Genomic DNA, 27,658 nt, shown 5'->3' with positions numbered 1-27,658 from the left:
TTATATGACAGCCAAAATAAGATCTCCTTACTCTTCTTAGGATAGATTTTAAGTGTAAAGACTATCTTATTTCAAAAAACTTTAAAGGGCTAAAAGAAAATATTTTTAAAAGGGTTGGGGCATGGGAAGTCAAGAGTAAAATGGGGTAGAAATTAAGAACACAGAGGAAGTATGTACACAGTATTAAGTACACCCATCTCAAGGTTGCTTATACAGTGTGAGCTCTAGAATTAAGCCCAGAATTCAAGAAACAAGTAGAAAAGGCTGAGAAAGGCTCAGGAGGGAAGGTGATATGGCCCTTCGCAGGACAGGTCAGCCACTAACACCGAAGGCCCATCAGACTAGAACAGTGCCAGCCCATCAGAATAGAATAGTGCCAGCCCATAAGGCTAGAAACTCAAGTTTTTTCCCTGGAAATCAATATAGGTACAGTTTTCTCCAACACTGGAGAGTCAAAGATAAAAAAGTCTCTGTAAGGAAATGGAGAAAGTGACAAAGGACTGGACAAACTGTAGCTGAAGAAGATTGCCCTAATAATGACTTTTTGATGATGAAAAGAAAAAAATCCATTTCTGCAAGGAAAATTATCAAAATTCTTATCTCTGTAGAAACAAACCAAAAAAAAAAAAAGCTTTTAATTTTTGTCCCCTTTTAATCTTGTTCAGAAGAAAAGAATTCATACATTTGTTTTGGCCACTGTGTTGGTGCCTCTGCAAGTCTCTTGTCCCCTCCAAAGGTTTTATTAACTCACATTGTCTGTGACCACTTCCTTATCACCCTCCTATGTTAACAATGCCCTTATTGTTAACCAAAATCCATTTTGCTGATCAGTTTTTCTGTTTTCTTTTCAGTAGGATGTTTTCCTTTTCAAAGGTCTCTCTCATTAGCAGGAACAAAAATGAACCCAGAATTCTGTTCCCTCCACTCTAATTCAAATGTAACGGGTCCTCACTACTCAACTCTGACCATTGTCGCCCTCATGGACAAGTGCCTCTGCCGCCACCCTGTCCACCAGTGTCTGCTCTGTTCTCACTGAACACTGCACCCAATGGGGTGCTAACTGGTCTCTCGCCTGAACTTGGAAGCTTCTCACTTAGGGACTTACAACTTACTGAATGCCTGCCAATGACACTTTAACTCAGTCCTTCATATTTCCCAGTCCCAAAGACCTGTTGATAACAAGGGACCCTCTGGGGATCTTTATTTAGTGTGCATGTGTTCTTGTGAAGATGGACCTGTGCTACAAGAGTTATTCACAGATTTCTAAATAGTTTGCACAGAGGCCAAGGGCAGCTTCCCCATGTCTTAGGGTCATGGTTTGGGAGACCCACTCCCTCACACAGAAATGTCACTCTGTCCTTCCATGCTTTTATTGATATCAGCAATGGACAAGAACACCCCGGCCCAACAGCTAGGTTATCAGGCAGACCCTCCAGGGCCATTGGCATCTCTAGCCCCAACCTAAGATCTTGCCTACCAAGGCCATGTTCCTGAGTGGGCATGTCCCCGTCTGTCTTGTTTATATGTGTGGATCAGTCTGTCTGAGTGTCTGAGTCGATGCCTGCATGGGCCCCTGATCCTTGGTACATAGTAGGGGTTGTTCAGAACACAACGTGGCTTGCCCCGGTGGACCACTGGGCCCTGGTGTTGACCGTGGGAGACAGGGCCAGAGACTGATGGTGGCAGGGGGCCAGGCACAGAGTTCATTCCAGGGCCACATCCTACAAAAGAACCAGTCATTATCAGAGTAAGTTTCTGACCGGGTAGCTCTACTCTTCTGGGGTAAGTTTATTTAGGCTTTAATTTCCTATCTACAAAATGGGAATTCCACTTTCCCTACCACCAGACCAGAAGAATAAATTTACAAACACTGTTCCAATCTGAGGGACTACTGTAACTAAACCCAAAAGGCTGTATCAATTCCTGAGCTCACATGAACACAGGTGGCTAGGTTGGAGAATGTGCAAAGGAGGCTAGGAAAGGTGTGAGCAGAGACTTATAGAGGCACCTACCTAAGTTAGGCACCTACCTGGCATTGAGAAGTCCTCCATTGCATTGTATTTGAATTCATAGGGCGGAAAGGGCTGGCCTTGGGAAAAGGGGGTATCCTGGGGCAGGGGTGGGAACAAGGGAGGTGGTGAGGGCTGAAGTGGGTAAGGAAAAGACATGGGGGGAGGCAAATGGAAAGGTGGGAGCAGGGGCAAGGCCAGCTTCTCCCTGAAGTCTGGGGGCTGCTTATGACTTCCCTGGAATGAATGCTCCACCTCTGGCCAGTCCTCAATCCATGGGGCTGGGAATGGGATGGCTGTGTTAAACAGGCCTGGGAAGCCAGGCTGCCCCCAAACGCTGGCTACCCACACTTCCAGAGCTCCACTCCATCCTCTTGGAGAACAAGGACAGCAGCCTTCCTTATCCCCTTTCACTTCAAGCCAAGACCAAGCTGGGTTCCTTTTTCCGTGGTACTCGTGTCTGCCTGTGTTCTGACCTCATGCCTCTTGCCCAGCATCTGTATCTGTAGCTTTTTCTTCTTCCCAAGTCCTTCCCATAGGCCACTAAATAAATCAAATATAAATATCCACTCCCTCCCCCTCCCAACTAGTCCTCATTTGCTTCTAAACCACCTCAGAGAGTATCCCACCCAATTTTAATCCCTCATCAACTGTGTATTGACTCTTAAACCCTTCATGTCTTTAATAATTTTCCTACTATATGGAACTTACATACCCCTTCTTTCCAACAGTCACATGACATCAACAATACTCCCTGTCCTGAAAGCATCTTTCTATTCTCAACTACTTTTGTCTGTCCGTTAGTCTGTTCTCCCATGCTTCACAGTGAGCACGGTTGTGCTGTCCTCCCTAGTTCACACTCCCACGCTCCACAGTGAACACGGCTGTGCTGTCCTTCCTCGCTCACACTCCCACAATCCACAGTGAGCATGGTTGTGCTGTCCTTCCTCGCTCACACTCCTACAATCCACAGTGAGCATGGTTGTGTTGTCCTTCCTCGCTCACACTCCCACGCTCCACAGTGAACAAGGCTGTGCTGTCCTCCTAGCTCACACTCCCACACTCCACAATGAACATGGCTGTGCTGTCCTCCCTAGCTCACACTCCCACGCTCCACAGTGAGCACGGCTGTGCTGTCCTTCCTAGCTCACACTCCCATGCTCCACAGTGAGCACGGTTGTGCTGTCCTCCCTAGCTCACACTCCCACGCTCCACAGTGAGCACAGTTGTGCTGTCCTCCCTAGCTCACACTCCCACGCTCCACAGTTAACAAGGCTGTGCTAATCTCCCTAGCTCACACTCCCACGCTCCACAGTGAGCACAGTTATGCTGTCCTCCCTAGCTCACACTTCCACGCTCCACTTCTCCCTCCGCTGGTCCTGACGACTCCCAAGTATTCCCACAGCCCCTCACACATCTGCCCTAATCAAACTCGCTTGCTCTCCTTCCCACTTCAAATCAAGGTTTTGTTGTTGTTGTTGTTTTGCTTTTTGTTTGTTTTTTAAACAGCCTTAATTCCTTTGTTTCCCCTGAGACAAGGTCTCACATAGTCCAGGCTGGCCTTAAACTCACTTTGTAGCCAAGGATGTCCTTAAACTGCTGATCCTCCTGCTTTTACTTTCTAAGACCTAGAATTACAAGCATGCACCACTACTCTTGGTTGTATATGGTTCTGGAGACTGAACCCATGGCTTCATGCGTGCTATCAACTTCAAGCACCCTATCAACTGAGCCACAGCCCTAGCTATAGCCATAGTTCTCAGATGGAATCAGAAGCTGCGAAGCACCACAAACTAGCCTTTACACCTTTAAAACATTCCTTTATTTACTGAGGACCAGTTCTCTAATTGAGCAAAGCAAAGAAAATGGAACCAGTGTATAATCCATCCCAGTTCACCTTCCTAATGTTCCAGCTCAGCTCCTAGCTACTACTAAGTCCCAGTGGTCTGCCTCTATTCCTGGCCTTTCTATGGCCCCACAAGCTGTATGTCCCCCTATTGCTGCGACAAACAGCATCTAAGACGACTCATGCCTCCAATTCAGCAAACGCTGTACTCCTGGCGCTAAAGTACAGCAGATTTGTGTTGGCCCAGGGATCAGTTGACCCAATGCAAGGGAGTAGAGTTGGAAATGAGCCATGCCGTTTCCTTTGTGGGCAGGCAGGGACCAAGAGACTAACAAGTAGACAATCTGTCGCAGAGAACATCTCAGCAGGAACGCAGTTAGAGTAGTATCCCAAAACCAGCTAAAGGAGTGGGACTCAGGACCTACAGCAGTGACTACTGTGGGGCCAGTGGAGAACTGCACTAGGCTGGATCCAGTGAGCTGGGACCCTTTGTGGAGCTGAGAGGCTATCAGCTGTTGTCTACTAACCCTACCATGTTGAGACTTGCAAAGACACTATAGGTTACATTGTGCCTCTGCTGAACAACCTGCTAGCTGACTGTACCTTTCACTTCTCTGATGAGCTTGCCTGTGGGACACTGCCTTGACCATCCTTTTTCCTTATCTGTCTTCCCACTTCCTGTGCCTAGGACTACCTGGAAGCAGTCTCATTTCTTTTTCATGCATCTATTGATTAGGGTCTTGGCCCTGCCTTTTGCAGTCAGTACTTGCTTATGTTCATTCAGGTCCATAGGAGGAATCACAGAGCTGAAGAACTGGAAGTTGAACAGCCATGTGATTCCTACGATCTAACCATTCCCAGCAAATGAGAAAGGAACATTCAGGAGCCACAACTGTTCTCCAAGAGATCCCTTACTTTCTACAGGTACTTCTGCTCTGTTTGGTTCTCTGTGCCTTGTGCTCTGAAGGTCCTATCTACACCAATACCCAATCACTCTTTGGGAGGGCTTACCTGGGAGACGGTCATGTTTCGGTAGCTCCACACCCCAGGCATCGGCCACATGGGTCAGAAGTAAGTGTGAGAGGTGGCGGTGTGCATGCTGGTCCCAATGGACACCATCTCGATGACGGTGATGTACAGCATGCCGGAAATGGAAGTGGAGATCGAGGACGTCAAAACAGTGGTTCCCGGCTAGAGTAGCACTGTAGAAGTTCCCCTCAACCACATCTTGTCGCAGAGAGACTGCCAGGGGCTGGAGCTAATTGAGAAAGTAGAGTCTCTGAGAGAGTCTCCTATCTACCAGCCAGACACTCTACCCTCTGTCCAGAAGGGTCCTAGTCACTCACCTCTGGAAGGAGGAAGCCCCCAGTGACACGTTCCCCCAAAGGCATTGCCAAGTTCCACACCAGAAGACAAGAGTCTGGTAAAACCTGGTCCATTCGTACAAACACTCGTTCCAAGTTCTCCCTGTAGCTCTCCATTGAGCAGCGGCCATATCTGTTGGGTAACACTTAGAGTGGGCAAGAGTACAGGAATGCTGCCATACCTCCACCTCCAACCAGTATTTCCCTCTCCCCCCTCGTCTGAACCTGGACAGATCCCAGAGGCAGGAGTTGATGATCACTAGGTCAGGGGCAGGTCCATATGACAGCTCCTCCAAGACGTCCTCAAGGTACTCGGAGTAAACACGGGTGAGGAAGTAGAAGCGAACAAGGTGGTGGCCAGAACCAGAGCAGAACTGACGGACCTCTCGGTACTGTGTCCCGTTGTGTAGCTCTCCCAGCTGGCCCCCAGCCACCAGCTGATCCTGTTCAAAGCTCAGCTCCCCCTGCCCACCCACCCCCACCCCGACAGTCAGATCCATGCCAGGTAGGTGGTCCTTTTCAGGCCAGGGTCTGCACCCACCCAACACTGGCATGGCTGCCAAGTTTCTCTCACCTTGGCTTTTAACTGGGAAGCTGTGAGCAGTGTGTCTTTCTGGAGCAGAAGCACCAGGTCCTTATACACAGCTCTTTGGACTGCAGGGAGACAGGGATCCCAAGGTTAAGGTAGGCCTCACCCTCTCCCAGACCTTCCCAAATGAAGGCCTTTGTTTCCCAGGGCTTGGTTCTTCAACAGCAGCTCTATGGAGGGGCTGACTTAGAGAAAAAAAGATGAAGTTTTAAAGCCCTGGCTCTGCTCTTTCCAGAAATTTCCTTCTCCTCTAGCTTACATACACTGACCAAAGACCAATTGGTAAAATTAAGTTGGTCCAGTCACTAGGGAAACACCCAACATAGCTCACAGCATGGAAGGCAACAACAGATAAAGATGCCACACGCATGGGCTAAAACAGTGCACAAATGATATATGCCAGGGCACCCATGGAAGGTATGCAGGGAAATTAAAAAAGAAAAACACAGTCTAGTGTTCTAAAACAGAGTAAGCGATGGAGAAGTCTGAAATGGAGATGTGGTGTGCAGACAAAGAAAAGGAAGGCTGCAGATACAGGACTGTGAAATGTTATCCTAGAGTGTTCACTCACTGGAGTCCCCCAAAATGACCACAAACTTGTTGTGTAGCAGCTGCTGGACTTCCGAGGCATGGAAGTGGACCGTGGTGCTCCCCAGCAGGCGGTGCGGCATCTCGTTTTCCAAACAGAAGACCATGCTGCCACTGACACCAGCTGCAGGGAGAGGCCAATAAGCTGATAGAGGGCAGAGAATCAAGGTAGGTGGGTCTGTTCCAAGATGACCCATACGCGATGGCCCCTCCCTGGCTGCTCTGAGTAATAGGGAGAAGAGTGGGGCGGCAAGGCGAATCCCAAGACGGCACCAGCCTTTATCACAATCGGAGGAAAGGAGGAGGGTCACTTGGCCGTGGTCCTATACTAGGGCGCTTCGCGCCGGCAGAGAGTCCCTTGCTCTCTGACACGTGTCAACGGCGGCCCCGCGCGTGCGCACTCATCTGCTCGCGCCAGTTACCAAGTCTCGGGGCTCCAGGGATTCACCGGCCAGTAGGGCAAGTCCGAGCGCTACGCGCCTTGTCCGCAGCGGGTTCCTGACCTAGAGTCAAGTTCCCATGCTCCTGGAGAGCGGTGGGTTCTGTAAAGATCCTGCCCCACAGAGCCCGGGTGCCCAGGTTAGCTGTCGGTACGCAGCTCGACGCCCAGCGCTCTCCATGCGTGCGTTGCGGTGGTCCAGCCAACGCCTCCAGCATCTGCGCTTCAGGAGATGCTCAAGGCTCCCACTTCCGGTCACCTATGTCCCGCCCTATGCGACCCCCAACGCCGTAGGAGTCAGAAAGGCAGCGAGGTTGGCCGCTGTGGAGGACAGGAATCAGGACTAGGCCCACTCGGGCGGGCGCGAAGCCCTGATACCGTCCGAGAGCATAGCTTGCCCATAGTGCTGATGGCCCCTATGGCGGCCTCATCACGTGACTCCGACGGGCGGAAGCGGAAGTGCGGCCTGAGCTTGCGCTAGGCGGGTTTTTCCTCGGCGTCTCTAGCCGCCAGCTGTTCTAGACATGGACTGTTACACTGCGAACTGGAATCCACTCGGGGACTCTGCCTTTTACCGGTGAGCCGCCCGCCGCCCCACCTTCTGGCCCACTGCCCAGCTTACCGTGTTTGTCTGATGCTGGCTTAAGCCTCCCAGCAGAGCCAGCAGTACTCGTCCGGGTCACCACGGGTGCTGGCGACCGCCCCTATGGCGGCTCGCCCGAGCGTTTGCCACTTTACGCACTTGAGGGGCAGCAATCTGGTCCTTCCTTTGCGCCAGCTGAGGCAAGCTCAGAAGCCGCCCCTAAACCGAGGACTGTTGGTCTCCAGAAGGATGCTCAGATCACGTTAAGGGAGGCCGCCCGCGGCGACAGCGAGTGCCAGTCTCCTTCCGGAAACTGCTGCTGAAGTCAGACCACGGGGGCTCTCACAGGAGGGCGGGATCGCCACAGCGGGCGGGGTGACAGTACTGACCAAAGCTGAGAGAAGGGGCTGAACAGCTATTCAGTTTTGGGGCACCACTACTGAGGAACCCTAGGCAGTGGGAGCTCACTGGAGTTAGAGTGCCTTAGTGGTGGGTCTTTCTCAAGGCTAAACTAGTAACGGGATTACAATGGTCACCGTCTCGGCTTTATTTCTTTTTAAGATATAAAGTACAAACTACTTGTGGAACGCTTTTCAATCAGTCAGCCTCTATTTGTCTCTCTCTGAGCGGTTTCCAATTTAACTTCAACCATCTTCAATTCGTGGATGTTCCAGCTTCACAGAATTGCAGGCCCTCCTCACACCATGCAATTCCATGGCTTTGTGTGTTTGCAGTCCTATGGTCCCTTCTATAGGCATTGCTATTTTCCTCTTTATCACCCTGAAGAATGTTGCTCATCTTTCAGGACCTGCTTGGTTTTCCTGCAATAGAATCCTTTGTGCCTCACAAGGTCCAGCTGTACAGTCTTTTTATATGTGACACATGAGGGCAATATTTGTATGAGTTTTTCCTGCTAAGCTCCATGAGGACTAAGAATACTTCCATTTCCCATGCATATTTAGGCTAGTGCCTGTTACCTAATAGTTGGTCAGCCTGTGGTGGCCCACGCCTCTTAATCCCAGCACTCTGTGAAATCCAGGCCATCTTGGTCTATAGTTCAGGCCAGACAGAGCTACATAGTAAGACCTTGTCTCAAAACAACAACAAACAAAACAAAACCTAATCGTTGGCCAACAAAATTGTATAGAATGTTTCATTGATGCGCTTGAAGATCACAAAGACATTGCATTAGTGTCTTATTTCAATAGAAGACTTTGCTTCTGCTAGTAAAACTGTATACCTTTCTCATAGCCAAACTTTTAAATGAAATTTTGTTATTTACAAAGTGATGCATTTCCTAGACAAAGGATGCCTTGTGGTCATTTTTAGAGATCTGTTACATTTGTTTATTCATGATTCCTCTTAGACACATGTTCAATATGAAGCAACTGAAAATACTAATGAGCAGAGTGTGGTATCCCACCTGTAATCCCAGCACTTGGGGCGTGGGGGCAGGAAGATTAGGATTGCCAATTCAGCCTTGAAGATATATATCTCTAGCCTTGGCAAGAGGAGACTTTGTCCCAAAATATGTATTTAAAATGCTAAAAAAATAATAAATACAAATCATTAACTATTACTTTAAAAATACCTGTTGCCCTAGACTTTGAAAGTCAGAGCATAGAAAAGATGACGTCATTACAACAGAGCTCCTGTTTATGAAGTCTTAGTTTCATGATACATAGATAATGTTTCAAAGGATGTGAGTGAGTCATACAAGTATTGAACTCATAAAAATGATTAAAAGTGTTAAGCCTTGCTGGGACTGATATATATGCCCTAAGTTGCTAACACAAATGACTTTCTTATATGCTGGATATTATGCTAAGTACCTGTGTATAATTTCTTACGTATCATCACCGTGTAGAACTAGAATCATGATTCATACCAACTTACTAATGAGGAAGCTGACGGACAGAGAGGCCAGGCTCTGCAAGTGGTGGTACATGCCTTCAATCCTAGCAGATGCAGGTGGATCTCTGAGTTTGAGGCTAGCCTGATTTACAGAGTGAATTCAAGGACAACCAGGGCTACACAGAGGAACCCTGTTTTGAAAAGCTCCCCATAACCCACCCAAAAGACATATGTGGTAGACTCTGTGGGTCAAAACATAGGAGTTTTGATTGTTTGTGCGCGCGAGTGCGCTCTGTGTGTGTGTATGTGTGTGTGTGTGTGTGTATGTGTATGTGGTGTGTGCCTACATACCACTACACACATGTGGAAGTCGGAGGACAACTTGTAGGAGCTAGTTTTCTCCTTTCTTGCATTATTGAACTCAGGTCGTCAGGCAGCGAGCACCGTGATAAAGCTGAACCACCTCCCAGATAGTTATTTATTTATTTATTTGGTTTTTTGAGACAGGGTTTCTCAGTGTAACCAGCTTTGGCTGTCCTGGACTAGAAGACCAGGCTGTCCTGGAACTCGCAGAGGTCTGCCTGTCTCTGCCTCCTATGTGTTGGGATCAATGGTGTGTGCCACCACGCCCAGCTCCAGATTTTTTTTTTTTTTTTTTTTTTTTTTGGTTTGGTTTGGTTTGGTTTTTTGAGACAGGGTTTCTCTGTGTAGCCCTGGCTGTCCTGGAACTCACTCTGTAGACCAGGCTGGCCTCGAACTCAGAAATCCACCTGCCTCTGCCTCCCAAGTGCTGGGATTAGAGGTGTGCGCCACCACCGCCCGGCCCAGATTTTTTTTTTTTTAAACAGGAAAATGTAAGGGCATTTTCTAGTTTATTCTCTAGTGTGAAAATGTTTTAGGAATAGGTCCTTGGTTTAGTTCATGTGTTCATCTTGGACTTAATCAGCTTCTAGTAAGCGGATGAATGGGCAACAAGTGGAGACATTTCACTTGAGTCCCGTCTGTAGGCCGAGGCTCTGCACTGGAATTAGTGTTGTCAGGAACTTGCTGGATTTGGAAACGTAAGGAGAAACGGTGACCATCTCTTACCAGATTCTAAAGATTTAGCCATTTTAATCCTAAAACTGCAACTTGAGCTGATTCCTTCTTTAATTTGACCCAACCTTTGTCAGACTCAGTGTGTGTTGTTAAGTAAGACAGACACAGGTTCCGCCTTCGACATTCATAAGTCTCATAGCCAGCACGTGAGCCAGAGGATAAACTCAGTTTTTGATCATGGTTACCATGGGAATTCTGAACGCGGGCTGTGAGGCAGCAGGTAATCAAGGATGGTTTGGTGTCTTAGCTGAAAATCATGAAAAGGGAAAAGTGAACTTGGCCTAGAAGAGGATGGACTTGTTTTGAGGGGTGCATAGGGGCAGTATACATTTGTGTTTTGTGGTGTGTGTAGGTGTGCATGGCTCTTGCAGAAGGGGTAGGGTTTGTGTTGCTCCTCAGGGGAGAAGGAGCCATTCACTCTGTTTTTAAGACAAGGTCTGTCACTGGGCCCAGGGCTTGCTGGTTAGGCTGGACAGACTCCACAGATCCACCTGTCTCCACCTCCCAGTACTGGACTCACAAGCATGGGCCACCATGCTGGGCTTCTTATGTGTGTTCTTGATTAAACTCAAGGTCTCACACTTTTGCAACAAGTGAGTTAGTGAATGAGTTAGCTGTCTCCCCAGTCATGTGAACTTGCACGTTCACAATAGTTATATTTTGTAAAAGGAGGAAGTGATGATGCGCTTTTATACTCTGGATTTATTCTCGTAAGGTTTTTTTCTTTTCTTTCTTTCTCCCCCACCCCTTTTGTTTTCTTTAAAAGGGAAGGAGGTTATTTTAGTATTATAGTTTTGAATAAATATGAATATTTAGTAAAAACATTATTAAATATATATAACAAGATGTGTTATCTTATTTTTGTTTTGCCTTGTTTTTAGAGAAAATACTACTACTTAATTTTTTAAAAAAATTTAGTTTGTGAGTGTTCTGTTTACATGTGTGCCTATGTGCCTCGTTATTACATTGCTCACAGGGGCCAGAAAAGATCATAGGACCCCTTGGAATTGATTTTATAGACATTTCTAAGGCAACATGGTAGGGGTGGGTGGGATTGAACCTGGATACTCTGGAAGAATAGCCAGTGCTCTTAACTGCTGAGCTGCCTTCCCAGCCATCCTTAGTTTTGGTTTTTGAGACAGGATCTCATGTAGCCCAGGATGAACTTCTGGCCTTCCTGCTTCTACCTTTCAAATGCTAGGGATGTGATCATGCCTAGTTTATCCAGTACTGGAGTTGAACCCAGGGCTTCATGCAAGCTAGACAAGCATTCTGCCACTTGAGCTATTTTCCCAGCCTTTCCTCTTAACCATTTTTGAATTACTGTTCAATAGTATTGAATATATTTACTGTGGTACACAGCCAATGTAAATTTTTTTTCATCAAAAAATTCTATACCTGTTAAATAGCAACTCCCCATTAAATAAGTTTCCTCTTTCTCAGGATTTGACTGTACTTGGTAACTCATGTGAATGAAATCTATTGTTTATCTTTTTGTGACTGGAATATTTAACTTAATATAATGTCTCCAAGGTTGATGGTATAGCATCTGTCATAATTTCTTTATTTTTTTAAGACTGAAAGATTTTGTTAGCCAGGCGGTGGTGGCACACGCCTCTAATCCCAGCACTTGGGAGGCAGAGGCAGGCGGATTTCTGAGTTCGAGGCCAGCCTGGTCTACAGAGTGAGTTCCAGGACAGCCAGGGCTACACAGAGAAACCCTCTCTCGAAAAACAAAAACAAAAAAAAATTGTTGTATTACATACTACATTTTCCTTATCTGTTCTTTCAGTGACATAAGGGCACAGATGGGCAGATTGGATGGCAGCCCCTCAGAAGAGATTTCATGAGGACAGGCTATGTACTCAATGGTGAAGGCTAGCTGCAGTTTTCTTCTCTCTACCCAGGTCTCAGAAACAGAAATCTTGTCAGCAGCAGTGAAACCATTGGACATAGATAGCAATGCTGCTGTCACCCTGGCTGTGGAGAATAACACTCCCGTAGTCACAGATGGACAGATATCTCTTTAAATGGGGTACATGCTTCATATGTGGTTGGACATGCAGGAAATGAACCAACAAAACCCCTCTTTCAGACTCTGTTTCTGTTTCAGTTCTTCTGGGTGCATATACAGAAATAGAATTACTGGATTGTCTGGCAATTCTGTTTACACTTTTAGAGCTGCCATACTGTCTTCCACAGCAGCAGCTGCGCCATTTTACAAACAAGCTGCAGTACTCAAGAATCCTTGAGTAGCATTTAGTTTTGAGTTAGTTCCAAGCAGGGGATTTTGGAAATGATAGAGGGCCCTCTTTAGGGACTACAGATTGTTGGATTGTTCCCTAATACTAGGTGTGGCATACCCACTCAGGGCTGCCCTGGCCTATTCCACACAGGGCTCTTCTCCCACTGTGGAAGACAGTGCTTCCCCAGAAGTTTATTTGCATAGCTACAGGATTTCTTTATTGATTACTGCAGGAGCTGGAATAGAGGCTTCCAGAAGTACTTACTAGGTTTTATGGCTTCCCAGATTAGAATCTAGGATCCGTTTATTGCTGCTCCTCAGGAGATTTCCATTTCTGGGATGAGAGAGTGGAAGAGAAGGATATAACTAGCCTTCTACATTGAGGGATGACATGTCCTCATGGAAGCTGTACCAGTAGGCTTTCCCGAGCAGCTGCCCTCCATGTTGCCAGTCTGTCCCCATGCCACCCAAGAGGCATAGCATATGTTGTCCCTATTATCTACCTAGAAGGCGATCCAGCCATTGTTGCTTTTCTCTCCCCTACCTTCCTCCTGTGTGCTGTTAGTTCCTTTATCCATGGTGCTTCATCCTCCCTCCTGGTCTTTGTTGCTGCTGAATCCCTGGACCACATTCCTCAGAGATTGTTTGGAAGTTTGGTCCAGTGGCGGCTTGTACATTCCAGCCCTTGCTGCTTTCTAGGGCAACATAAGTGAGTACTTAGCTTCGCAGTTCCGGCAATTTGTACTCAAGTGATTATATCCCTCTTAGCCTCTACCTGCCCGTCCCACCCCACTCTGTGCATGTCCAGAACTGCACTACCTCCCCAGTATTTAATTCAAACAATTCTGAAACCTTCTCAAGCATGTAGAACCCTCTTCTACAGACGTGTTTTCTTCCCGTCTAGCTAGGAGGACAGCTGTGGTTACTTACTTCATTTTTGTTCTTCTCTTTTCTCTAACAGCCTTAGTTTTTGTCCTGTGTTACACCTGGCTGATATTGAGCTATCTCTCTACCTGTACCAAGGCTGCAGAGTGCTAATGTGACTGTTTTGCAGTGGGCAGGTTATGACTACTACAGACCCATGCTCACAGTTTTATTTGGACTCCTATGATTTTGTTTTGTGGAGTCATCCTATATTCACCATAAAGGCTCAATGTGTGAAAGATCACATGATGAAACAATTGTGAATGGTTCAGATACTTCGGAAATACTGAAAATTGAAGCCTTCTTACATCCCCCCCTCCATCCCCCCATAATTTCACCTTGTACCTTCCAGAAAACTGAAGTTCATTGCATGGAAATGCCTAGATTTTGCCTGACCAAACTAGCTCTCTTGACTCACTGAAGAAGTATTCCCTTGTATAGGCATGTCCCTGTCCCCTGTCTTCTATATACTGTATGCCAGCATTGAAAGTAAAAGTGTGAGAGAGAGGAAGAGAGAGGCAACTGTGTCCATAGGTACATATAACAAGTCAGTTATAAGGTCATGGTTGAGATCTACAGCTTTCATGTGCACCTGCATATCCCCCACAGCGGTAACTTTGCTTGCCCTTAGCCAGCATATCCTTTGCCCTTGTTTTCTTCCATAATAGAGTGACTGAGGCTTCATTCCTCTCATGCTGCGCTGCTTGGTTTCTGAAGGTTTCCATAGACTGTTATCATTGGGCATGAAAACATAAAGAGATGCCATGGAGGCATGTAGTTCCCCTTTAAGCAGAATAATCCCCTTTAACTAGTAAATTAAACCCCCTGTGGCAGAGCAGCTCAAGGTGGCAAAGTGGCATTCAGTAACTCAGTTGTTGCAACTCCTGATGGAGGCATTTGTCCCTTGAAGGCTCTGCAAGCCATCAGACCACAGTTTCCAGAATGAGAAGCCACTACTACTAAGGAGCTACTCTCACTTCTAACCTGTGGTCCGGGTAGAGGAAACTATGCCTTGTAATAGTCTCTGATTCCAAGCATAACACAGAATCCATTCCTCTAAGGTAGTTTACTTCCAGTTTGTGCTATAATTTTATAATTTGTTAACTAGGTGCTATGGTTTGGATATGAAATTGTCACCACAAACTGTATGTTTGGGGAGCTCGGTTGCTAGCTAGGTTTGGGGCGAAGCAGTTAGATCATGGTGGCTCTGACCTAATCAGTGCTTATTTACATTGATGGATTCAACGTTGGAATAGTGTTGGGAGATAGTAGAACTATGGAAATTGGGGCCTAGTTGTAGGAAGTGGGTATCTGGTGGCATATAGGAGAAAGATATGTCTTGTGTCCAACCCTTTTCTGTCTCTCTGCTTCCTGGCTTTCATAAGCAGCCACACCATGTGCTCTTGACACCATGTTGTTCTCCTTTGTCTCACACCGAAAGACTGACCTTGTACTGAAGCCTTTCATACGTCTCAGTTACTTTTCTATTGTTGTGAAGAGATAACATGACAAAGGCAACTTATAAAAGAGTTAGAAGCTTGCTTACAGTTTCAGAGGGTTGAGTCCATGACCATTATAAAGGGAAGCATGGCAGCAGGCAGACAGTCATGGTGCTGGGGCAGTAGCTATGAGTTCACATTATAACCCACAAATTATAGGCTGAGAGAACAAGAATAGGCCTGATGTGGACTTTTGAAACCTCAAAGCCCATCCCCAGTGATACATCTCCTCCAACAAAGCCACTCTTCTTAATCCTTCTCAGAACAGTTCCACTAATCCTGGACCAAACATTCAAATCCGATAAACCTGTAGGAACTGGTCTCACTCAGACCACCATGGATGCTGTGAGCCAAAGCAAATATTTCCTCCTTGACACTGTTTTAGGTATTTATTACAGCTGCATATGTCTGACACATTCCATTGTTTCTTGTGGGTGTTGGAATATATGGCAAGACCAGTTCTGTGGCCCCGAGCTGACTTAACACTGTGTTGTGATACGGGACCCTTGATGAGATGCAGTGCTTTGCAGAATGCTGCAATGGTGAATAAAGCATTCTATTAGTCAAGAGATTCTGGGTCCTGGCAAACGCAGTCTAGGCAAGAAAGGTAAATCTACCAAGAATAGTTATCTGTTCCACTAACAACAAATCTCTGCCTCTACAGAGCCCAGTGTCGTCATCTTGCAGGTTGGACCCTTCAGAATAGTGCCATAGTGGAGACTAGTTTTAAATACTCAGCACTTGGACCAGGGAATCCTTTGTCACATCTATTGCAAATGAGATTACGATAAGGTTTTTCAGGTTGAGGGTAGATGGTATGAGAGATGACAGACAAGCTACTTTCACCAGGAAGAGAGGCTCTAAAATTGTCAATTTCATCTGGGCAGGGCCTAACTGTATACCCTATTTAGGTTTCAGGGTCCCGTTGTTTCCTGATTGGTACCCCAACTTCCACATAAGATATGACATGCTGATACACTTAACTGTTGTAACTTTAAAAACTCACAAAATTAAAATTATGTTGCTTTTTAGCAATAGCAACTGTATAGCCATAGGAGACCTGTCATAGAAGCTTTTTGCTCCTTGGGTCATGATTTAGTTAGCAGCCCACACATGATAGGAACATGTAAGAATGGAGGTGAAGGGAGGGGTGGGAGACCTGGAACATAGCATCCATAAGGCAAGTCACACCCAAAGGCTGGGTGTAGAGCAAGTAAAGGAAGTTGTTAGTAACGTACGTGTATACAGAGTGTGTATGTAATCAGACATGTAGGTATGCAGACAAATGGGTGGCCTGATGTGAGCAGAGAGCCCTGAGAAGGTGATGAGGGCCTAGGCAGTGTTTCCCAGGTGTGTACACATGACTGCAGCTAAGTGCCACCACCAGATGTCCTCTTACCCTATAGCTGGCTGAAACCAGAAGACACTCAAGTTCTTGTCCTGCATGGTGTTCTAGTGTTTTAGCGCCCTCTACTGAGGAAACTTCACATTGGGCTTACTGAAAGAAAGGCTTAAGGAATAATGGCTGTTACTGTACATCTTGTGATTTGGAGACTGAATGAATGGCCATCACTTTATAACTAGCATGCTAGGTCTACATGAAAATATGTTTTCCAATATTCTCATTCAGTGAATTTAGTAACAAAATATCAAATGTATATGTACTTTAAAGTCTTGAAGCCACTATGTGACTTACATTGGAGGAGATAGAAGCAGGAAGATCAGCTTGAGTTGAGGGCAGCCTGGGCTAGTTAGGGAGTTTTAGGCCAGTCTTAGCTACAAGGTAAGACATTGTCTAGAAGCAAAGTCCCCAATCTCTAAAGTTTTAATGTTTTAAAGAAAAGATTTTTTTTTTATTTTTATGTGCATAGGTGTTTTGCCTACATGTATATATCTGTGTACTGTGTACATGTCTGATGCCCATGGAAGCCAGAAAAGTGTTGGCTCCTCTAGAACTGGAATTATGACAGATGTGAGCCACCATATGTCTCACCATACTGGGAACTGAACCCAGGTCCTCTGCAAGAACAACCAGTGCTCTTGACCACTGAGCCATGTCTCCAGACCCAAGTTGTTAATTTCTAAAACTCACATAATATCGAAGTATAAAAGGATAAAAATAAATGATTCTTCTTCAAACCTTTCCATCCACCACCCTCCACTGTTTCTGGCTTCCTGTGGAAAACTCTGAATTTTTCTGTGTATTTGCATACAAGTGTGAAAATATACAAATATACTTATCAAAAATACATTATTTTTATTATTAAATAAATAGGCCCAGCTAGTTATATTTAACACATGCTTGTAACCTCAGTACTTCAAAGCAGAAGTAGGATGATTACTGCAAGTTCAAGGCCAGCCTAAGTTACATAGCAAACTTTAGGGAGACCCTGTCTATTATCAAAAGGGGAAGAGGATTGCTGGAGAGATGGCTTAGTGCTTAAGAACACTGGTTGCTCTTCCAGAGGATGCAGGTTTGATTCTCAGCATCCAAGTGGTTAACAACTGTTTGTAACTCCAGTTCCAGTGAATCTAGCACCCTTTTCTGGCTTCTGTAGGCAGGCCAGAAGATACATATGTGATGCATATACATACATGTAGGCAAACACATAAATTTTTTTAGTTTAAAAAATTAATCCATAAATAATATGTAAATAAATTAATAAAGCAAGCTCATATACTTCATGCTATTTTATAGCTTGTTTACTTAGCCAGATTTCTTAGCGGTCATTTAGTCAGGGCCCACAGATAAGTGTCCACAGAATATTCTCCAGAATGGGCACACTATAGTCTATTTAACTAGCCTTGGTTTTGTGGGCATTTAATAAATGTTTTCTAGGTTTGGGCTAAGTCAAAGGTGCTGGATAAAGTGATTTCGTTTTTCTCTACAAGGACTAAACAAGGTACCAGCAAGGTGGCTGGGTAAAGGCACTTGTCATCAATCCTGATGAACTTAGTTCTGTCCCCAGAATCTACGTGATGGGGAAAGCTCCAACTCCTGAGAGTTGTCTTATGACTTCTACGTGGATACACAACATACACACACAACTCATACTCAGTCAAAAATGTTTTTAAAGAAAGAACAGCTGGACCAGGCCAGGGAATTAGCTCAGTTGTTAGAGTGCTTGTCTAAAATGCATGACGTCCTGGTCTCAATCCTCAAAGCAGTCATGGCGGTGTGGATCTAGAATACCATTATCCAGGATATTTTGTACCAACTTGAAACACCATCTTTATAGTATGTTCAGTTCCCAGGTCTTTTCTGGACACTGTTTTCTTTCATTGATTTGTTGAGTGTTTTTTTTTTGCGGGGGGTAGGGGGGTTGTTTAGGTTTTTGTTTTTGAGACATGGTCTTACTGGCCCTATGTAGACCAGGCTGACCTTGAAGTCTCAGAGTTCTGTGATTAAAAGTGTACACCACACCAGTCTACCTGACTTTTTTTTTTCCTAAAGTGGGTAGGTGGGCTGTGTGCATGTGTAAGTGCAGGTGCCCTCAATGCAGAAGAGGAAATAAGGCCACTTGGAGCTAGAGCCCCAGATGCTAGTGAGCCACATGGTGTTGATGGTTGGGAATGGAGTGTGTGTGTGTGTGTGTGTGTGTGTGTGTGTATTCTTACATTTTTTTAATGATCTTAAATACCTTTCATTATTTTCTGTTTTCAAGAATCCCTTTTCCAACTGTGAACTTTATTTAGACTTGGCGCATGCATATCTATAAAGAAAACATCGGGAAGTATTTTTGTCAGAATTATTGTGCATTTGTGGATCATCTTACAATATTTATCATGTCTTCTGTATTCTTGAGGATGATTTCATAATTTTTTAAAAAAGATTTGTCTATTCTATGTATGTGAGTATACTATACTGTCTTCACACACACCAGAAGAGGGCACTGGATCCCATTACAGATGGTTGTGAGCCACCATGTGGTTGCTGGGAATTGAACTCAGGACCTCTAGAAGTGCAGTCAGTGCTCTTAACCACTGAGCCATCTCCTCAGCCCCGTTTCTCAAGATTTTTAAACATCTTTAAAGTTTTGTTGCTATCATAACTCAAATATTGTCAATTTTTAAATATTAATTTATTTTATTTAAGACAAGGCCTGTGTTCCCTGGCTAGTCTGGGACATGTTGTGTAGTCTAGGCTGGCCTCAAACAGAGATCCTCCTGCCTCTGCCCCCTAAGTTCTGTGGTTAAAGGCATGTGCTGCCATGCCTGGTATTACTAGAATCTTTTAAAAGTTAAAATTTATAAACCAGGTGTTATAAGTGTATATTTTTATCCCAGCACTTGATAAATTAAGCTGTGAATTATAGGCTAGCCTGCAAGAAGCAGGGCAGCCAGTAAGAGCCTGTCTCCAAAGCAAAACCAAAAACAAGTTGAAAGTGCTTGCTTGATCCTCTCTCCCTCCTCACCCTCCCTCCTTTTCTCATTCTACATGAGTTCTCTCTAGAGGATCAGGATTTGTAGAAAAAGAAAAGAAAAAATATATATATTCATGTACAGCTAGATAGATATAGATAGGTACATATACATATAGAAGGATGGATAAATATATAAGTATATTATTTAATACTATTTGTTATATTTATTTAAAATATATAAATATATTCATGGGGTTTATCAGAACAGCTTACAGATACCAGCTAATCTAATAATGGCTCCCTATAAATGAAAGTTCTAAGAATCCAGTAGTTGCTCAGTCTACCAGGCTGGTTGTCTCAGCTGGTCTTCAGTAGGTGCTGGAATCCAGAAGATGCAGGCTCTTGCACCAGTTAAGGAATGGACTTGCTAGTGAGAACAAAAGCAAGCAGGTAGAGATAGCTTAGGTCTTCCATATTCTTATATAGGCTGCCAGCCAAAGGTGTGGTCCAGATTAAAGGTAGAATTTCCCACCTCAGAAAGCCAGGTTAGAAGTGGATCTTCTCACTTCAAATGATCTAATCTAGAAAAAAAATCTCTCACAGGTATGCCCAGCCATTTGAGTTTTAAGTTAATTCTACAGGTAGTCAAGTTGACAACCAAGAACAGCCATCACACAGAATATTTCAGATCTTAAGATGATGGATGCACAATTCTTAGTAACAGCTTTGTTCTGTCTCTAAAATATACGTCAAAGGTTTCTATGCTGGGAAGAAGTGGAGACAGTCTCATTCCGAAGTTCAGGTTTGATCTGGAAACAGTTTTGTCCGGGTTGACTTTGAACTTGAAATAATACTTCTACCATAGCCTCTCAAGTGCTAGGCTTCCAGGTGTGAGCCACTGTGCCTAATTTAGTTAATTATTTCCTTAAATTATTTTGGCTAGAGCCCCCAGAGGAGTGTCAGATACAATAGTGGGCATGTTCCTGATAGTTAATTAGAAAACCACTGAGATACACAAAAATGCCCTCTTTATTTGTGTTTTCTTTTTTTCTTTCTTCCTTTCTTTTTTAAAATTTATTTATTTTATGTATGTGAATACACTGTCGCTGTCTTCAGACACACCAGAAGAGGGCATCAGATCTCATTACAGATGGTTGTGAGCCACTATATGATTGCTGGGAATTGAACTCAGGACCTCTGGAAGAGCAGACGGTGCTCTTAACCATTAAGCCATCTCTCCAGCCCTATTTACATTTTCTTTTGATGTTCTAGAATAATATCCACTTTTCTTTGTCCCTTTCCCACTCTTCCAGGCATCCAGTGATAGCATGTTTGAAGCCTTAAGCCCTTTCCAGGCAGCATGCATTCATGCCCAAAGTAGGGTTGCAGCATGCATTCATGCACACACTAGGGTTGCACCATGCATTCATGAAAACACTAGGATTGCACCATCCATTTATGCACACACCTAGGGCTGCAGCATGCATTCATGAACACACTAGAGTTGCACCCTGCATTTATGCACACACCTGGGTTGCAGCATGCATTCATGCACACACCTAGGGCTGCAGCATGCATTCAATCACACACCTAGGGCTGCAGGCTTCTCATCCTGCTTGTGATTTTGTCACCTCCCACAAGCCAGGCATCACAGAATGCCATCATCCAGGACTCCCCCAGCTGTATCTCTTGGAAGAGCTCATTTTGGGTATTATCTTTCAGACACTGTGAACTCGGTGCTTCTAAAACTAACTTCATCTAGAACTCTAGCTTGACCCTTATACATAAAGAGCAGAACCTGATTCATCATTGGAACCAGAAATAAAAGAGGCCTCTTATTCAATAGGTAGGCCTCTGAAGTCTCACATTCTTACTGGTTCCAGGCAGAGCCAGCACTATACCTTGGCACCATTTCAGTGTCTTATGTATAACCTTTCCATCTCAGATGCTCCTGCCAATAGTGGACACTTGCCTCAAAACTATATCCTTCTTGTTGATACCCTATGCTGTCTCCATGTGGGGGAGGGGAGGATTTCCTCCACTTACGCAGTAGCTTCAGCATTCCTCTGAGGCTTATTCTGTCTAGATAAAGGATCAGGAGGACACTAATCTCTGTTTATCTCTGTGAGTAGGAAGTATGAACTGTACAGCATGGACTGGGTCCTGCAGGAGGAGCTCAAGGATTGCCTGGTGGCTGCTGCACCCTATGGGGGTCCCATTGGTATGTTCCCCTCCATTACTACTGCTTATCATGGGCTCTCGGGGTGTTGCTTTCAGGTTGTTCTCGGCCAATCCACCTTCTAAATGTTTTAATTTGGGTTCTCACGAGGTTCAGTTCCCATGGGCTGAGCCTGGGTAAATAATCCAAGAGGCCTACCCTCATGGGGCCTGAGGTTCCAGGACAGAAAGAAGTCTCTTCTTAAATTGCAGCACTACTGAAGAACTGTTGGAGAAAAGAGAAAGCTGCCAGTGTGCGGCCAGTACTGGAGATCTACACTGCTTCTGGTGTCCTAGTGGCTACCCTGCTGGTGAGCATGGAACCTATCCCTACTGTGTGATGGGCAGGGCTGGCTGATTCTAATGAAAGCCATGAGTACCTCTCTCTCCTACAGTGGAAGAGTGGACCTGTGGTGGCCCTCGGCTGGTCAGCTGAGGAGGAGCTGCTCTGTGTGCAAGAAGACGGTGCAGTGCTAGTTTATGGGTTTCATGGAGACTTCCGGAGGCACTTCAGCATGGGCAATGTAGGGGCCACAGAAGCCTGTGGAGGGAAGGGGGACCTCTTAACCTATGGACTTCTTAACCCATGGTTCATCTTGTTAGGAAGTGCTTCAGAACCGTGTCCTGGATGCCCGGATTTTTCACACTGAGTTTGGTTCTGGGGTGGCCATCCTTACAGGAGCCTATCGCTTTACTCTGAGTGCCAATGTGGGTGACCTCAAACTCCGTCGGATGCCAGAGGTGCCAGGTAAGCCCTGATACTTAAGGGAGCCCTTCAATGCCATGGATGTGCTTTCAGACTGGAACCAGCAGAGGCACACACTCTGGGCTCTGATCGTTTCAACGTTTCCTCTTTCCTGTCACAGGTCTGCAGAGTGCACCCTCATGTTGGACCACACTGTGCCACGATCGAGTAACACACATTCTTCTGGCTGTAGGACCCGATCTTTACCTTCTGGATCATGCTACCTGCTCTGCAGTGGTGAGAATCTAAGTGGGAATGAAATGGAAGAGCTAGTCAACCAGTAGAAAGGCACTGAGAAGTCAGTTTATCGGGTTTCCTCCCTGGTCCTGCCCCAGACACCTGCTGGCCTAGCTCCAGGAGTGAGCAGCTTCCTACAGATGGCCGTATCCTTCACGTATCGTTACCTGGCACTCTTCACAGACACAGGCTACATCTGGATGGGGACAGCATCTCTCAAGGTGTGGTTCTGAAACAGCAAGGGATACTGTGCTTTGTCGAGGGAAGATCTGTTGTGGCTAGGATCATGGCTTTTCAACAGCAGGATGACTGTTGAAGAGCAGGAGGCTGGGACAGGGCCATGACATGCTGTGCCATTTCAGGAGAAGCTGTGTGAGTTCAACTGCAACATCCGGGCACCCCCGAAGCAGATGGTCTGGTGAGGACAGAGGCGTTCTTCAAGGGTGGGGTTAGAATATAGCTTTGTTGCCGGGGATAGCTTGAGTCATCCTGTCTTCTGGCCAGACTAAGTGGAACTTAGGCCTTCTCTTCTCTGCCAAACTTAAAGGAAAACATTGTCCTCTTTGCACCACTTGACTGGTAGTGCGAGAGTGAGAAGGATAGGTCAGCATGTGGCAGGGAAGAGGGCTTCGGGACACAGTATGTTCAGGGCTGTTCCCCAAAAAAAGGGTACAATGAATGTAGAGGACATGGCTATGGGCCTGATGTCCCAAGTGTCTCAGATGTGTATATGGTATTGCCCATAGGTGTAGCCGTCCTCGAAGCAAGGAAAGGGCTGTTGTTGTGGCCTGGGAGAGACGGCTGATGGTGGTGGGCAATGCGCCTGAAAGCATTCAGTATCCTTGAAACGCTTCCCGTGTGGGCTGGGGGAGGGAGGGAAAGGAGGTTACCCTATCTTTGGATGTTCTTAATAGCCTTGACTGAACTCAGGTTTGTGCTAGATGAGGACTCCTACTTAGTGCCTGAGCTTGATGGGGTCCGCATCTTCTCCCGAAGCACCCATGAATTCCTGCATGAAGTCCCAGGTGAGGCTCCACAAGCATACGGCGTGGCCCAGGGCAGGCGCTCCTGACTACAGTCTACCATACTGTCCTGTGCCAACGGTCCAGAACAGGATCTGGGTATTAGGAGCAGAACTGAGAATTGCCATGCTTTATTTCTACTCAAAAACTCCTCCTCTAGTGGCCAGTGAAGAGATCTTCAAAATTGCCTCAATGGCCCCTGGAGCACTGCTGTTGGAGGCCCAGAAGGAATATGAGGTAATTTCCAGGCAACTTCTAAGATTCTCAACATGCTCCTCTTCCTTTCTGTTTTCCTGACTAGACCAGCCCCCTCTGCTCCTGCCTAAGCACCCATGATAAGCTGGGTGCTACCTGACAGGAGGGGATTGGGTAAGACACTGACCTCAGCTGGCCATGGCTAGCACATATAAACTGGCTAGGAAGGGCAAGGCAACCCTACTGCACACAGGCTCAAGTTGGTTCTTTCCAAGACCTTTCCATTCGAACTATGTAGTCCCATGAGGCTAGGGACCAGAGTGAGACTGTCTCTGTGATGCTCCATCTCTGGTTCTCTCCCCACAGAAAGAGAGCCAGAAAGCAGATGAGTACCTGCGGGAGATCCAGGAACTGGGCCAGCTGGTCCAGGCTGTGCAGCAGTGCATTGAGGCTGCAGGACATGAACACCAGCCAGACATGCAAAAGAGTCTGCTCAGGGTTGGCCTGGAGGGGGTTTGTAGGGAGGATGTGTTGGAGGTGGGGTGGGCTGAGCAGCAAGGGGAGTTCATTTCCATTTGGTTCTTTTCAGGCAGCTTCATTTGGAAAGTGTTTCCTTGACAGATTTCCACCTGACAGCTTCGTGCACATGTGTCAGGACCTTCGAGTGCTCAATGCTATTAGGGACTACCACATCGGGATCCCTCTGACCTATACCCAGTATCCCTATTTATGGCATGAGGTGTTTTACAGCTGAGCATGGCAGAGGAAGGGGCAGGAGATGTAGTCTGCAGATCCCTGGCAAACAGGGCTTATTCCAACTGATCCTTAACCAAGGAAAATACAGATACAAGCAGCTCACCATCCAGGTGCTGCTAGACAGGTACAGAAGCCCAGGAGTGCTTTAGGAGGGCAAGGGTGGGTGGTATCATGTGGGGACTGGTGGGCACTCCTCACTCACCTTTTAGGACTAGGAGGCCAAAGACAGGCTAGGCCATTCTGCTTGCTCGGCCTCGTTTTGCCTCACACTTTGTCCCTTACTCCTTTATCTGCCAGGCTTGTGTTGCGGAGGCTTTATCCCCTGGCTATCCAGATATGCGAGTACCTACGCCTTCCTGAAGTACAGGGTGTCAGCAGGATCCTAGCCCATTGGGCCTGCTACAAGGCAAGAGCATGGGATATGAGGTAACCTCAGGCCCTGACAAAATATAGGAAATACAGAGCATGGAAATAAAGGGTGGGTTCTGATGGAGGTCCTGTAGGATTGGACAGGTGAGAGATGACATCCAGACTTGTGTGACACCCACATACACACTTACAGGTGCAGCAGAAAGATGTCTCAGATGAAGATGTAGCACGGGCTATTAATCAGAAGCTGGGTGACACGCCTGGTGTTTCATACTCTGACATTGCTGCGCGGGCCTATGGGTGTGGCCGCACTGAACTGGCCATTAAGGTGTGGTTGTGTTACCTTTCCCAGATACCCCTGGGTAGGTGTTCCAGGCCCTTATACAAGTGTCTCTTTTTGCCTTCTACCCCACTTCACAGCTGCTGGAGTATGAGCCTCGGTCGGGGGAGCAGGTACCTCTTCTCCTAAAGATGAAGAGGAGCAAGCTAGCATTGAGCAAGGCCATTGAGAGTGGAGACACTGACCTGGGTGAGCAGGGTGGGCGAGGGCCAGGAGGCACTAGGATGATAAGGTAAGTGAGCCCAGTAAGGTGCAGAGCTGGGCTGGAGGCCCACCTGCTTCATCATCCACAGTGTTTACAGTGTTGCTGCACCTGAAGAATGAACTCAATCGAGGAGACTTTTTCATGACTCTCCGGAACCAACCCATGGCCCTGAGTTTGTATCGACAGGTAAATGTGTGTCAAGGGGAGGGAAGGGTTGGAGCCTTCTGAGCCTTTGAGTTGACTTTGCTGACTAATCTTCTGCCTATGACCCAGTTCTGTAAGCATCAGGAGCTAGACACTCTGAAGGACCTTTACAATCAGGACGACAATCACCAGGAGTTGGGCAGCTTCCACATCAGAGCCAGCTATGATTCTGAAGAGGTCTGAGGTCCAGAGTGAGGGTGGGGCCTTTGGCTTAGTTGGGTAGTTCATCAAAGCCCTAGCTGTCTGCATTTGGTTACACCCTCTCTGGTCATAACTGTTGAGGGGCTCTGAGAACATCAGGCCTTGAGACACTGGTCTCAAGGGAGCCAGCGTCTCTAGGACAGTGGAAGAATGCCCCTAGTAGATAAGGGTGGCTCTAGGAGCAAGGGTGGAGAGGCAAGGCTAATGAATGTGTTGTGACCTCAGCATCCCTTTGTCTGTAGCGCATTGAAGGCAGAGTGGCAGCTCTACAAACGGCAGCTGATGCCTTCTACAAGGCCAAGAATGAGTTTGCAGCCAAGGTTTGACTGCCTTTTCTAAGAGCTTCCTGTCCTGCCTTCTCGGTCTTCCTTCCTTGGCCTTGATCCCCTTGTTCTGGTCTCCAGGCCACAGAGGATCAAATGAAGCTCCTGCGGTTACAGCGACGCCTAGAGGATGAGCTAGGGGGCAGGTTCCTAGACCTATCTCTACATGACACAGTCACTACTCTTATCCTTGGAGGCCACAACAAGCGGGCAGAGCAGCTGGCACGTGACTTTCGCATCCCTGACAAGAGGTGGGTGAGGATCTCAGCTATATGTAGTCCTGGGACTTCTTGCCTTGCCTTCATTCTTAGGCTGAGTACAGCTTTCCTTCAGGCTCTGGTGGTTAAAGCTGGCTGCCCTGGCAGATTTGGAAGATTGGGAGGAGCTGGAGAAGTTTTCCAAGAGCAAGAAATCACCGATTGGCTACCTGGTGAAGCAGGGCTCTTCCCTTGGCCTCTCACTAATGAGAGTAGTCCTGGGAGGGGGACCAGGCAAGGGAGATGGGGCAGTGGCCCATTTGTGTACCCATTCATTCCACTGTCCTGTGTTCTTAGCTAGTGCTTCTTGTGCCATGTGAACATGGGCAGACAGTGTACTGTGTGGGGAACTCTGGAGGATAGGCACAAGCCTGCCTCTGACCTAGTGGTGGGAGAGTTACTTTACCCCATAAAGACTCCAGGGGCCACTGTGTGCCTGAAGGCAGAAAGGGCAGGGAGGGCCAAGATATTGAGGGGGTGCTTCAGACATGAGGGAGGCAGAAACACCTACCTTGGTGGTGGGGATGGTGGTAGAATAGAAGCGTAAAGATGATTCTTCTCAAGTTCCTGATAAGTCTTTGGTTTAGCTACTTGCTACTATAATGGTATGCTCCATATTGTTTTGCATAGATGGGAAGGGGACTAGATACACTGCTTGTACAAAATACCTATAGGCAAGTATCCCCTGGGCTTCTGCTCCTGACAGAGAGGAAGTAGGGCTAGGCTTGTCTTCTCTGTCTTGCAAAGCCCTTTGTAGAGATCTGCATGAAACAGCATAACAAACATGAGGCCAAGAAGTATGCTTCCCGTGTGGGCCCTGAACAAAAGGTCAAGGCTTTGCTTCTTGTTGGGTAAGTCAGATGCAGGCCTCTGTGTGTGAGGTGGCTGGAGAGAGGGCTGAGCGGAGACAGGGCTGTGCCCTTGAACAGCCCTAACGCCATCTCCCCTTCTGCTCACACCACAGGGACATGGCTCAGGCTGCAGATGTGGCCATTGAGCACCGGAATGAAACCGAGCTGAGCCTCGTTTTGTCCCACTGCACTGGAGCTACAGATGGGGCCATAGCTGACAAGATTCAGCGAGCCAGAGCACAAGTCCAGAAGAAGTGAAGTGCCTGTCCTTAAGGGGGCTAGTTAAAACCCAGGGATGTCCAGCTGTAAATAAATTTGGAATACTAATTTGGAA

General features: G+C 46.6%; 2 protein-coding genes across 6 annotated transcripts; one reads left to right on the top strand and one right to left on the bottom strand.

Moving 5' to 3' along the window:
- Nucleotides 1-1,346: 1,346 nt before the first annotated feature.
- Nucleotides 1,347-7,641, bottom strand: Pced1a (PC-esterase domain containing 1A). Of its 4 annotated transcripts, none has more exons than XM_028754146.1 (8): nucleotides 7,458-7,641; nucleotides 6,380-6,520; nucleotides 5,794-5,873; nucleotides 5,445-5,683; nucleotides 5,202-5,352; nucleotides 4,867-5,113; nucleotides 2,030-2,290; nucleotides 1,347-1,721 (listed from the first exon to the last, which is right to left on the bottom strand). In XM_028754146.1, the coding sequence occupies exons 2-8, from the start codon at nucleotides 6,501-6,503 to the stop codon at nucleotides 1,474-1,476; spliced, it is 1,350 nt and encodes a 449-aa protein (XP_028609979.1). In that variant the 5' UTR covers nucleotides 6,504-6,520; nucleotides 7,458-7,641; the 3' UTR covers nucleotides 1,347-1,473. The 4 variants fall into 4 exon arrangements, with proteins under 4 accessions (XP_028609979.1, XP_028609982.1, XP_028609975.1 ...); XM_028754149.1 differs by lacking the exon at nucleotides 7,458-7,641 and adding an exon at nucleotides 6,819-7,248; XM_028754142.1 differs by lacking the exon at nucleotides 7,458-7,641 and having other exon boundaries at nucleotides 6,380-7,248.
- On the top strand, nucleotides 7,285-27,658 carry Vps16 (VPS16 core subunit of CORVET and HOPS complexes). Of its 2 annotated transcripts, XM_028754135.1 has the most exons (24): nucleotides 7,285-7,412; nucleotides 21,535-21,623; nucleotides 21,833-21,930; nucleotides 22,015-22,143; nucleotides 22,223-22,367; nucleotides 22,486-22,601; nucleotides 22,700-22,822; nucleotides 22,964-23,019; nucleotides 23,348-23,437; nucleotides 23,532-23,626; nucleotides 23,784-23,860; nucleotides 24,185-24,316; nucleotides 24,408-24,535; nucleotides 24,663-24,698; nucleotides 24,872-24,980; nucleotides 25,137-25,271; nucleotides 25,364-25,472; nucleotides 25,577-25,674; nucleotides 25,762-25,869; nucleotides 26,136-26,213; nucleotides 26,298-26,467; nucleotides 26,550-26,646; nucleotides 27,221-27,324; nucleotides 27,438-27,658. In XM_028754135.1, exons 1-24 carry the CDS (start codon nucleotides 7,360-7,362, stop codon nucleotides 27,580-27,582), a joined length of 2,520 nt encoding a protein of 839 aa, XP_028609968.1. In that variant the 5' UTR covers nucleotides 7,285-7,359; the 3' UTR covers nucleotides 27,583-27,658. The 2 variants fall into 2 exon arrangements, with proteins under 2 accessions (XP_028609968.1, XP_028609970.1); XM_028754137.1 differs by lacking the exons at nucleotides 26,550-26,646; nucleotides 27,438-27,658 and having other exon boundaries at nucleotides 7,299-7,412; nucleotides 27,221-27,323.

This window comes from Grammomys surdaster, unplaced genomic scaffold, assembly GCF_004785775.1.
Source record: "Grammomys surdaster isolate TR1022 unplaced genomic scaffold, NIH_TR_1.0 129, whole genome shotgun sequence".
NCBI lineage: Eukaryota > Metazoa > Chordata > Mammalia > Rodentia > Muridae > Grammomys > Grammomys surdaster.
This window is presented reverse-complemented; position numbering and strand designations above follow the sequence as displayed.